The sequence below is a fragment of the Oncorhynchus tshawytscha genome, linkage group LG25 (genome assembly GCF_018296145.1).
Source record: "Oncorhynchus tshawytscha isolate Ot180627B linkage group LG25, Otsh_v2.0, whole genome shotgun sequence".
In the NCBI taxonomy this organism is placed as follows: domain Eukaryota; kingdom Metazoa; phylum Chordata; class Actinopteri; order Salmoniformes; family Salmonidae; genus Oncorhynchus; species Oncorhynchus tshawytscha.
The window spans coordinates 22331486-22343780 of record NC_056453.1 but is presented as its reverse complement, the minus strand read 5'-3'; the positions used below and the strand labels follow the sequence as shown (position 1 = coordinate 22343780).

The window sequence follows — 12295 nt, the reverse complement described above, 5'->3', positions numbered from 1 at the left end:
CTGTTCAGTGTGTGTGTTGTTCTATAGGGTAGCTGTTCAGTGTGTGTTGTTCTATAGGGTAGCTGTTCAGTGTGTGTTGTTCTATACGTTAGCTGTTCAGTGTGTGTTGTTCTATAGGGTAGCTGTTCAGTGTGTGTGTTGTGCTATAGGTAAGCTGTTCAGTGTGTGTTGTGCTATAGGTAAGCTGTTCAGTGCGTGTTGTGCTATAGGTAAGCTGTTCAGTGTGTGTGTTGTGCTATAGGTAAGCTGTTCAGTGTGTGTTGTGCTATAGGTAAGCTGTTCAGTGTGTGTTGTTCTATACGTTAGCTGTTCAGTGTGTGTTGTTCTATACGTTAGCTGTTCAGTGTGTGTTGTTCTATAGGGTAGCTGTTCAGTGTGTGTGTTCTGCTATAGGTAAGCTGTTCAGTGTGTGTTGTGCTATAGGTAAGCTGTTCAGTGTGTGTGTTGTGCTATAGGTACGTTGTTCAGTGTGTGTGTTGTGCTATAGGTAAGCTGTTCAGTGTGTGTGTTGTGCTATAGGTAAGCTGTTCAGTGCGTGTTGTGCTATAGGTAAGCTGTTCAGTGTGTGTGTTGTGCTATAGGTAAGCTGTTCAGTGTGTGTTGTGCTATAGGTAAGCTGTTCAGTGTGTGTGTTGTGCTATAAGTAAGCTGTTCAGTGTGTGTGTTGTGCTATAGGTAAGCTGTTCAGTGCGTGTTGTGCTATAGGTAAGCTGTTCAGTGTGTGTTGTGCTATAGGAAAGCTGTTCAGTGTGTGTGTGTTGTGCTATAGGTAAGCTGTTCAGTGCGTGTTGTGCTATAGATAAGCTGTTCAGTGTGTGTTGTGCTATAGGTTAGCTGTTCAGTGCGTGTTGTGCTATAGGTAAGCTGTTCAGTGCGTGTTGTGCTATAGGTAAGCTGTTCAGTGCGTGTTGTGCTATAGGTAAGCTGTTCAGTGCGTGTTGTGCTATAGGTAAGCTGTTCAGTGCGTGTTGTGCTATAGGTAAGCTGTTCAGTGAGTGTTGTGCTGTAGGTAAGCTGTTCAGTGTGTGTTGTGCTATAGGTGAGCTGTTCAGTGTGTGTTGTGCTATAGGTTAGCTGTTCAGTGCGTGTTGTGCTATAGGTAAGCTGTTCAGTGCATGCGTGTGTTACAGGGTAGCAGTTCAGGCCAGGATGCTCAGGAGCCAGCTTTACTGTTAGAGGAGGATACAGTAATCTACACATTAGTCTTGAATCAGAATCAGGAGTGTTTTAAACAATTATTCGGTTTTTATTTTAGAAATTGCGTGGACAACACGCCACAGACTTTACTGGTCGCCGGAGATTGAAGAAATGTTTACTAGACAATCGTCCTCCCATCAATAAGCCCAAATGAATCATTTTCTTACTCATGTTGTGTGTTCATGTGTGAGCATGTGAGTGATCAAGCCATGACTCACAACCTTTTCACATTTTTCTTCATATACTTTATTCGGAAAGGGAGTATAACCAAGCAGTCATTTTACATTTGATTTATTTCTTGTTTCAGCTCAGTCTGCATACAAAACTAGCTGAGCTCAAAACGCAGCTTTAACATTTTTAGTTTAATGGCATTTGTTCATCTTTCAGAGCCTCAAAACAAGGTACTCTTTCTGCAGAAGGATAAGGCAGCAAGTTAAAGGAAAAGATGAGATAGAGGGGAATCTCAGCAAGACTACATGGATGATGATGGTCTCTGAAAAGCAGTACAAATACTGAACATGTTTTCAGTGCAACTAAAGCATCCAGAAATATGCCCTTTAGTTGATACCATTCAGGGTCTCTTCTCTAGGAGCACAACTCTGCATTATACTCAAGGAAAAAGCAACGTGTATAAAAATAAAAGATAATTAAGCTTTTCTGGTCTAGTGTATCCAACACCACCTCACTACTAGGTTGTTACATTGGTTTGTGTGTAAAACCCAGCTCAGTGGGAAAGGTAGAGCAGAATGATCTTCCATATAGAAACCTGTTCCCTGGAAAGCAAGCGCTTGTGGGGTTTAGACTTGGTTCAATATCAGCTGTTGAAGTGATTCACTAGTCAGATGACAAGGTAGCTACAGTATAAGCGCTTTAAAACAGTCCTTTCCTATATTCACTTATACAGGAACTGTCACTTTAATGCCCCAGCAACATTGACGGTAAACACAGAAGATTAGGAAGGCACCTACAAGCCAAGAGGATCAGCATGTACACTGAAAGTATATAGACCTATCCCTGCCAAGAGTTATGGAACCAGTAAGGCCTGCTTCAGAAAACTGCATGATTATTAACTCAAGCTATAGGGAATGTGTTTTAGGAAATAAATACAGAGAGCAAAGGATGGGTTTCATACAAAAACAGGGATAAAAAAAAGGTATCATTGTGAGATAGACTGGAAACCTGCTACACTTCAACAGTTATTATTTTGGCGGGATTCTACTTTTACCCACGTTTACTGTGCTTCACATTTACAAATAGTATTTTTCATTTCTTGAACTAAGGCCATCAAGAACAACACACCAATATCAAAGAAGTCTGTCAGTCCACTGTTAACAACCCACTCTACTAGCAGTTCCTTAAGCATCTTAAAACAATTCCGTATGGTAGCTTAGAAACCCAGCCCCGGGCCCTTAAAACTCATTAAGGTGCAACATCCCATGCAAATGCATACCGTTTTCATTCCAAACCTCATCATCCCCCCAAAATCTACAAAGCTTTATCGAGGCTTCATCAGTGCTACAGTTACGATTTCCTGGTGGGGAGGGGCCAGGGGAGGAGGCCTGTTCTGTAGTTCCACTGGGGTGGTTGAGTTGACTGTATGGAGTTGTAGCTGTAACAGGTCTGCAGTAGAGTGAACCAAGGGGGTGGTGAAGGGAAAGTTAGTGTGTGGAGGACACCGGGAGTTGGAGTTGAGAGAGAGCAGCAGATTTGTGGTGATCTTAGGGGAGCTTGAGGTAGAAGTTGACACTAACCACAAGTCTAGGACCAGATCACCCTACCCCTAGACCTAAAGTTAACCATTAGGGGATGACACTAATATCTGACCCTGGACCTGTGGTTAGGGTCAACTTCTAACCACACCTGGAGAGGAGATGGAGAGGGGACAGAGAGACAAGGCCAGTCCTCTTCCTTATAGAACGGTACTCTCTGTGTCCAGGTCTGAGTCTTTGGGCTGGGGCACGGACGTCATGGAGGGGGCGGTCACTGGCTGCTGGTCCACAGCAAACTCAGGGATGAAGGCTCGGGTCAAGCCTTTGAGAGACAGGGCTGGGTCTGGACAGGACAGAGACCGTGAAATGTTAGTGCTGCAGCTGACTGAGGAGTTCATGTTAAAAGTCTGCTAAGCTGTAGTTGTTTGTTGAGAGATTGTATAAAATCACTCACTTATTCTTTAGCTAAATATTGTGGATTAACTAAGTAAAAAATACTAAGAATTCAATAAATAGAAATGCCTAAAGGAGAAAACAAAAGTGGATTTTAAAATCAAATGGTGACTTGTGTTCAATGTTAGTTTGTTTTGGCAAGGATGGTTGACATGCTTAAAAAAGACAAGCATAATGCAAATTGAACCTGCAGTACAGACAATCACTCCCCCCAAGCTACTACCTTCAGTACCATCATCTGAAGGATCTGACATCCAAACAGTGGTTTCAACCGATGCAATCTATGACCATTTTCCATTGGCTTAAATATAAAAATAGCAGTGCACCATCAAGTAGCGTTAAATGCCAGCCACACTATGTAGCATATCAGAGATGATGCTGAGACAGATTTACTCTTAAACAGAGTCATGCTAATGCTATCCACATTCCATCATAAAGGCAAATAATGCAGCCCTCTTTATTGAAAACCACATCACAGCCATCATCAGCACAGAGTTAAAGAGAGCTTCAAAATGCATCCAAGGCTTGCACCTTAAGTACAATCCTGTTCCATGCATACCAGAACACTAAAACCTGATGCGGTTGGGTTGCCAAACTAAAACACACCTAAGTCAAGTTAGGCATGCAGTGTGTTTAGCCTAAAGTGAATATGTATGAAAGGCTATGATCATGCTTAATATTAGGATGTACAATAGTATAGGCCAAGACAAGGAGCAGGCCATTATGGGGACAAGTCTTCCAATCAAGATGACAACAATGTCTTAACAAAAAAAAAATATTTCCAGAAGGCAAACAAATGCAATTTAAGGCTTTGCAAAAGACATCCTGACACAATCTATCAAATTCAAAAAGTTTATATTCTGCCAATTCCATGAATCAAATTTTTTTTATTTTTAGTTTCCGGTATTCTTTCATCATCATTTACAGACCAACCATTAGAGATGTCCTTTGCAAATTCCACATCAAAATGTTACTGATATTTAAATGATTTAATAATGAAGGTTGAAAGTCATGATGATTCACAACCAATGGGAACAATTGTAAAAGCAGGCACAGGTGGCATGTTTCTAAAAGTATGATGTGGTAATGGAGTAATGCCAAAACGGATGGAGTGCAGGAGCTGCAAAATGCAAGTATCACCTGACAAACCTTTCATAAATGCTCCTGAACCTGTGGACACAGGACTTTTAGATAAAACATTGTCAATATACTGTCAACACTAGAGGAAAAGGAGGTACTGAATACTGAACCAATACTATAAACTGAAAGAAGGGATTGTTGTGATATGTCTGTTCTGTCTGTTTATACTGTTGTGAATATATTTTTGTGGCGTGTTGCCAAATGAAATCTCCCTTCATGGGACAATAACACGTCACTTGACTGGACTCACCCATGATTTTGTAGGCTGTGCTGCAGATCCCGTTGGTATCGTTTCCCTGTGTGGGGGGCTGAGGGGGCGGAGGGATGTTGGGCCTGTTTCTGGGTTTGGGGACAGGGCGCGGCCGGGGAGGGAGCCTGACTGGAAGGGAGAGGGGGGCCAGGATGGGCACCGGGTATGTCCAGGAGGGTGGTGGAGGGTGGAGGGGTGTCAGGCGGGGTGGGGGTGTCTGGAGGAGACTGGTCCGCCCCGGGTAGTCTCCTGCGGGCTGGCTGAGGGCCCTAGGGTGGAGCGGGGGACTGACCTGTGAGGGTGTGGGGGCTGTGGGGGCGGGTGGTTGGGGGCCTGGATGGGGGCTGGTTGCTGGATTGGCGGCGGGGGGTGGTAGGGGCTGGGAGATGGGGGAGGTAGGGGAGTGGCTTGAGGAGGAGAGGGGTCTGGGAGAGGGGCTGAGGGACTGGCCCTGGCCTGAGAAGGGATGGTGGTTGGTAGGGTTACTGGACTGGCCTGAAGGGGGATTGAGCGGCTTGGGAGGGGCAGGGGCCGGCTTCTTTGTACCTGGATAGTGGAGAGGGGTGGACTTCAAAAAGGATCTCATGTCTACATATACTTTATTTTAGGCTATTTGAAATTGTAGGTCTACGTCTAACAGGGGAGCTACACTGGGGAGTCACAAAAACAGTGGGTTTTCAGCTGCTACACTGGACTGGTTAACTATAGCCAGGCTGAGCAGAGCCCAAGCCACTTTCTGTAGTGTTCTCTGGCATGAGGCGCGTGTTCAATTCCTAAAAATAGAACCAGAGCGCCATTTTACACTAAGCAGCACAGGCTCTTAAAGATCTGCGTTGCTTACACAGGTTTCATTCAAATGAATACGAGTGTCTTACACTCTGCAACAGTTACACATCCAGTGTAGCATGCTTGTAAATCTATGTCAAATGTAACAATATAACTGCTAGTGGAAATTACCTTGTAATAAGAGGCTTACTAATGAAAAAGAAAATAATAGGTTCTTGATAAAAATGTCCTCATGATACCATTATGCATATAGCTCCAAATAAATGTCAAACAACCTAATAAAGCTAAGCTGAATTGCTTTAAGGAATGTCTCACCTCTGCGCATCATGTGTGGACTGGGCCCCATGGATCCAGCCCCAGGGCCTCCCACTCCCAGCTGTCCCCCAGCTCCCCCTCCTCCGGCTGAGCTGGCTGTGCCCGGGTGGCCCCCACCTGAACCGTTCCTCTGGTGGAGGGTCGGGGTGGAACTGGGTTCACGCTTTGGGTTGCTTAACAGACAGACAGAGGTCCTAATTTTAAGTACAAGACTCAGAATTTAGCGTAGTGCTATGAAAATGTCCATCAAATTGAAGGCCTGTTCTGTGAGCTTTTTGTCCTTAACTGCACTGGGTGGTGTCTTCGGTTTACCTTCTATATTCTGTCCAATGGATCAATAGAACAGTCAAAATGAGATTGAATGGAAACCTTTCATAAACGGATTCAAACTCATCCTTCAAAAACTACATAAGCTCAATGAGAAACGGAAATGGACCTAATGGTCAAACAACATTTCTGCTGATTCATGTGTTCTAGCCTGAGAGCAGAGGCGTGGGGAGGGCCCTCTGAGGATGGCTGGCTCACACCAACCATTGTTGTAGCATTGTTGTAGAGCCAGTGGTCTGAACTGAGATGTACCCACAGTGTTATTATAATGATTACTTGTTAATTGTTTGAGGAAAATGCAGTTAGACAGCGAGAGGAAAAACTCTAGGAAAATAATACGTGAGAAACCCATGTGGTCACTTCAACATTTTCTATGCTCTGTAGTCATTTTCCATTCAAAAAGGATTCAAATTACCATAAAACGTTTATATTTGTAGAAGAGCAGTGACATCACCATAAACAGTGCACACACACTTATCAGCAAATGATCATCAAAAGGTTGCAGGCAAAAGGGTATTTCCTTCCCATGCAGTGGAGTGGCATGCGTGTCTGTGCTCCCCAGTGCACCACACACCCTTACCTGAGTTCCTCAGCGGTAGTAGCGAGAAGCTGCTGCGCTGCCACCAGGGCAGCCATACTCAGTGCCAGGCTAGGCTGGCAGCCCTCCAACGCCATGCCCCCCGGTGGGGCCTGGAGCTCAGCCACGCACCCTGTGAACTGCCCAGGCCCTGGGGCCTCTACCGGGGGTAAGGGGGGCTGGAAGGCGGGTGAAGCATGCTGCTTTCTACCTAAGGTGTTGCTGCCTCTACGGGGGACGGTGTTATGGTCCGACAGTTTGTTAGCAAAACTACAGAGAGGAGAGAGGACAGACAGACGGCAGAGCCACGTTGAGAAAGAAACCCGGGCGACAGGACAGAATCACCAAGTCCCAGAGTAGAGAGAGAGCGTGAGAGAGTGGAGAGAAAGAGAGCGAGAGAGATACTCCACACCAAATAGTCAAAAGGGATGTTATGTAGATTTGTAGTCTAAAGTCACAAAGATAAACTAGAAGCAACTAGAAGCCTATAGCACTTAAGACATCCAAAAATACACTTCAAAAAGACCCCCATGTAAGTATGATCATCAGAGCTACCAATCAAACCAAACATTCAAGGTGTAAATTAATATATTATTGGTTGAGTTATACAAGTGAAAATCCTTTAGATTTAAATAGCATATCCTCAGCTCAGAGCACTGGCAGGTATAGGATCCTTCTTTGACCTTTCACCCCATGGCAGTTCAAAGTAGAGGGATGGAGCTAGTTAATTGACCATTAATTAACACATTTAGCATCTCCTGGCTTCCACACACAGCCTACAAGCCACTGATGCAGACCTGTGGAACATCTACATTTTAAAAAGTCTAATAAATCCATGTAATATAGTCTAAACTTCACAATAAATCCATTATTTATTTTAGACCGGTCTAAAGAAACATGATATGAACAAAATGTAGTCTATTTCAGTACATACTCGGAGTTGTCCTTAAGTTAGGTCCTGATCTGGCATTATTTTATAGTGTGAAGAATACAATGGAATAAAATATAAATTATAGTTTCTCCAAACGATCTGAGGGAGTGCGTTGAGCAGTTAAAGAAACAGGTACTCCAATATGCTTAATTTAGAGTTATTCATGTAACTTTTGTTGTGACACAAACGTTGGGCTATACGTTTATACATTCTAAGGCTGCATGATGTTTATACATTCTAAGGCTGCATGACACGACTAATGATGATTTGAAAAGTTGCATGAAAGGCATGAGCTCTGCTGTGTTTTTTGCGCAGGTTGTATACACTTCAGTCTCTCATTCCCAATTTGACAAGCACTTGATAATGCCTCGAATTGTCCGGCAGCATCCCCTTTGTGTGGTCGTAATGCCCCCTAAAAATATCCATGCCTTTTGTGGCCAGTGGCAGTTGTGCCCTTGGGCTGAATATAACAATTATAATTCACTTTCCCCTGCGTGCCGTTTACTCCAAATCACCTGTCACTCACACGGCTCTCCGTCACGTGATCGGCTCTTTCTCACAGGCTACAAGTGAAGACGGACATCGGGGACGCAACTGCAGGCGTTCTTATCCAATTCTGAGGCGCATATTGAAGATATTGGAAGAGGAAGAACTGTCCACATTTACTTTTTCAGCCAACAAGATGAGTAGGCCTAACAAACAGAAAAAGCACTAACCTACATCAATCTACTATCCCCCATAGTACAAAAGTTGACCTATTCTGTAAGAGAAATAAATATTCCAAACAGTCTGGGACAGTTGTGGGATGCGATAGATCCCTAATTAATACAACCACTAGCAATCAAAAAAAAGATAACCAATGAGGCTGATGCAGCAGATCAGAACGTTTAGCTTAAAATATTGATAGATAAGGCTATTTCATCACATAAGCGCAGCAATGCTCACACGGCAGGAGGTTATAAGTGTGAATGTTCCATTAGCAGGAAAACACCATTATCAAAAGTGACCAGAAATGGGATTATGCATGTAATGCTTTTATTATTAAAAAAAGGTACATTTATGGTGAAATTGAACTTACCCAACTTGAAACTCACGTGCTGCATATGTATGCCAGTTAGGCTCTACACTCCTTATAAAGCAGATAATGTGCTTAAAGTTAAGTTATTTGGCCTCTGTAGTTGTGATAGAAACCTTACCAAAACATAGGCCTATGGGCCTACATGAGGTGTGCGACTATGATATGAAGGTATACATTGTTTCTTGCCTGCGCTGGGCATCATTCACAAGTGATAGTGTGATGGGTGACAATATTAGCCTATTGTTGATTTCATCTCGTCTTTACATATAGTAACTAATAAATGTGTGAAATTTGTTTTGATTTACAATGGACCATTATCATACACCCGTCTTGAAACGGGCAGCGGGGGAAAATACATGTCAGCTATGCACTTAAAAAGCAAATGGAGGATGCTTTTCCTGTGGTACATTTTCATGCCAGCCATGTTGTAAAGAGAAACCATGTGTTTAACATTAGGAAAGTTGAGAAATAAATATAGTAGCCTATAGAAAGCTGATGGGTTCCTCCTCTTTTAAGAGGCCATCACTCTGTTTTCTCAAGCAATTGTATGGCCTATTGAAATGTTGCGCAACATGAGCTCTCATTAAGTGTTTGATTAGATTTTCAAAGACATTTGTATTGATGTCAGAATGATTAGAGAGACAATAGAGTGCAGAGTACCAGGCAGTTAGCCAGTTTGGTAGACTACTAATGACCATTTTTTTTTTTTACCTTTATTTAACTAGGCAAGTCAGTTAAGAACAAATTCTTATTTTCAATGACGGCCTAGGAACAGTGGCAGAACGACAGATTTGTACCTTGTCAGCTCGGGGATTTGAACTTGCAACCTTCCGGTTACTAGTCCAACGCTCTAACCACTAGGCTACCCTGCCGCCCCATCAGCATCATCAGAGCTCGGAGAAGCCTAACTACCGTGACTAAACGGTCACGTTGAATTTGACTGCCTTCGTGACTCGTGACCGCCGGTGTGGCGGTAATACAGTCACCGTAACAGCCCTAGCTACTGTTGGTGGTTACCTGTCCTTGCGAGGGTTATCGTTCTCTGGCCCCACCATGCTACCAGGCCTCTTCCTCTCGATGGTGGAACAGTCGTACTCCATCGAGTGGTTGGAAGGAGGGGTGGGCATGGCGAACATCCCCGATACATTAAACTCCACATCTATGCAAAGGCGGAGAACAGGCAAGCAGAATTCCTTTAGGCGCCATTTAAAAACAAACAGATCTATCTTTGAGTAGCCTGGGAATCAGATTTATACCACTGAAAGAGTAATCTGATGACATTCCTGTTTCCATTGTTCATGATCCTGTACACAGGAGACTAAGTACCTCCCTCCTGAGGACCCGGTCAAAGGTCACATATACATACCCTCAGGGAAGAACCAGTCAGCGTGCTGTATGATAGGTTCTATGATGGTCACCACGTGAACAGAGGTAGCAGCAGCCATCTCAGCTAGAGTCCTGCAGGCATACAGAGGACAGCAGACATGTTATAAACAAACACTAACAAACATTTGTTTTTAAGTTTGAAAAGTAAGTAACTCCCCCCTTTCTCACCCCTCTGTTTTGGCCCACAGCATGTTTGGTCCCAGTACAATGGCGATGTTGCTAGGGGTCATCTTGTTGACCTCACTGTCCTGAGCCAGCTTGGACAGGAACTTCACCAGATACCTACGACACAGAGACAGGCACAGGTAAAGCAAAACATTAGATGTTAAGAAACAGGGTAACATATCTTCATAATACACACATCTTTGTTGTGAAGCAAAGTTGTGTGAACCAGTCCATCTGTTACCCACCTTAGGTTGGCTTTGTTGTTCTTCGGTAGTTGATCACACACAACCCATAGGGCCTGCAGACGCTTGTCTGGCTCTGAAACGCTGGGCAGAGAGACAGAGGGACAATCACGGACCCGTTTCATGGTTGCTATAATTTCACTCCTTTTTACATTTTATTTCTCATACTTTTATTACTGCTCTACTTGGTTACACTTCCTTTCACAGCTATACGAGACGGTGTGTGGTGGCTTACTTAGACGCCTGAATCCACTCGTCGTAAAGCTGGAAGCTCATCAGAGGTTCTGGCAGTTCTCTCAGGTAAGACTTCAGGGCTCCTGGAATGAAAGGACAGTGATGTGAGGAATGGTCTGACAGTCATTTCAGTCATATTACTTGAAAACTCTTGCCGAAACATGTATAAAACGTGAGTAGGGCTTAGCACCGTACCAGCGACAGCGTGGGGGTCTGAGTAGAACTCCTCCAGCTGTGAGGTGGAACAGTCCAGAGCAGCCTTGAGCTTCTTTAGTTTAGAGGCCCCTGCTGCGATCCTAAACAGGCCCTGATACAACAACACAGACACGATTGATGCAATAGACACACAATCCGCAAACAATGCTTAAATGATACATTTCCTTTTGTCATAGAAGGGTCCAGACACTTTTTTGGTAATTTCACTTGATTAAAATAAATAAATAAAACTATCATCCTCGTTGTGCAGTACAGGGGCTCTGAAAGAACATTAACAAAAACACCCAAATACGTCCTATTAGAAACGGAAACACTTTCAGTATAGTGATGCAGGTCTTTAGATGTTGTACACGTGAAATTGTGTCATTTCGAACTTTATCCGCAACGTTACATTCCATTTTGTACGACTCGGGCAGTTTACCCTATACAGCTGTTCCATTGTGTAGCCTGCTGCTAGACTGGACGGAGAGGTATTGCTCAAGTCGCCAAAACATAATGTAATATAACGTTGGGGATACATTTCAGAATGACACAATTTCACGTGTACAACTAAACACTATACCCTACTGTTCATGTATTTTTCCCGAGCCCCCATACTGACAAAGAGGATGAGGAAGTGAAATCGTTGGTTGGGTAAATAAAATAAAAATGAGTGAAATCGCAAAAACATAACATTAACTCGAAAATAGAGATTTGGTTGTAAAAGAGCTAAATTCTCCTTTAAATCACTACACAGACACCCAACCCTGTATTCATTCATTCACACACACCTCCACTCCCTCTCTCTCCCAAACAAACAGTCCCTCTCTTCTCACCACACTGACTGTGTTGTGTTCACCCATAGAATGAACGGGAAGACAAACAATGTGTTGAGAACTAAAGACTGGGAGGAGTAAACACACAGCTGATTTATTATGACCAACAAGATACTTTGTTGTATTCTAAACCCGTGCAAACGCAAACATAGCATCCTAATAAATCGCAATTACAGAATAATTGCTGACATTTCTAATAAGTGAAAAGAACTTTGAACATTGCAACAGATTTCAATGTTTTTGTCCCGTCTCTCCTCATGTTCATTTTTGTAAACATTTCAAATTGATGGGTTCAATTATGTTTAGGACCAGTTTAAGTGCATTTTGTGTTTTGTATTTGGGTCCACTTTTGACAAAAATGTTCAATCCATTTCCTCCATCCTATTATTCCACCCATCCATAATTACATTTCAGTCCTCATCTTACTATGATCCACTCATCCCCCCTCCAGCCAATGCTTCCCTCCATCTCCCT

At 43.4% G+C, this 12295-nt stretch overlaps 1 protein-coding gene across 8 annotated transcripts in view; it reads right to left on the bottom strand.

The window, feature by feature from the left end:
- Window positions 1–1419: 1419 nt before the first annotated feature.
- arhgap17a (Rho GTPase activating protein 17a) overlaps window positions 1420–12295 on the bottom strand; it is a 44258-nt gene continuing 33382 nt past the window's right edge. For 3 of the 8 annotated variants that reach the window (XM_042306125.1, XM_024387979.2, XM_042306126.1), the window contains 11 exons: window positions 10986–11097; window positions 10792–10873; window positions 10560–10640; window positions 10318–10431; window positions 10130–10221; window positions 9781–9922; window positions 6758–7024; window positions 5851–6023; window positions 4750–5295; window positions 4500–4529; window positions 1420–3249 (listed from right to left, as the gene is read on the bottom strand). In XM_042306125.1, the coding sequence (XP_042162059.1) occupies window positions 3107–3249; window positions 4500–4529; window positions 4750–5295; window positions 5851–6023; window positions 6758–7024; window positions 9781–9922; window positions 10130–10221; window positions 10318–10431; window positions 10560–10640; window positions 10792–10873; window positions 10986–11097 (1782 nt within the window). In that variant the 3' untranslated portion in view covers window positions 1420–3106. Of the gene's footprint in view, window positions 3250–4499; window positions 4544–4749; window positions 5296–5850; window positions 6024–6757; window positions 7025–9780; window positions 9923–10129; window positions 10222–10317; window positions 10432–10559; window positions 10641–10791; window positions 10874–10985; window positions 11098–12295 lie in introns of all 8 variants that reach the window. The other 5 variants (XM_024387977.2, XM_024387976.2, XM_024387978.2 and 2 more) reach the window with 5 other exon arrangements.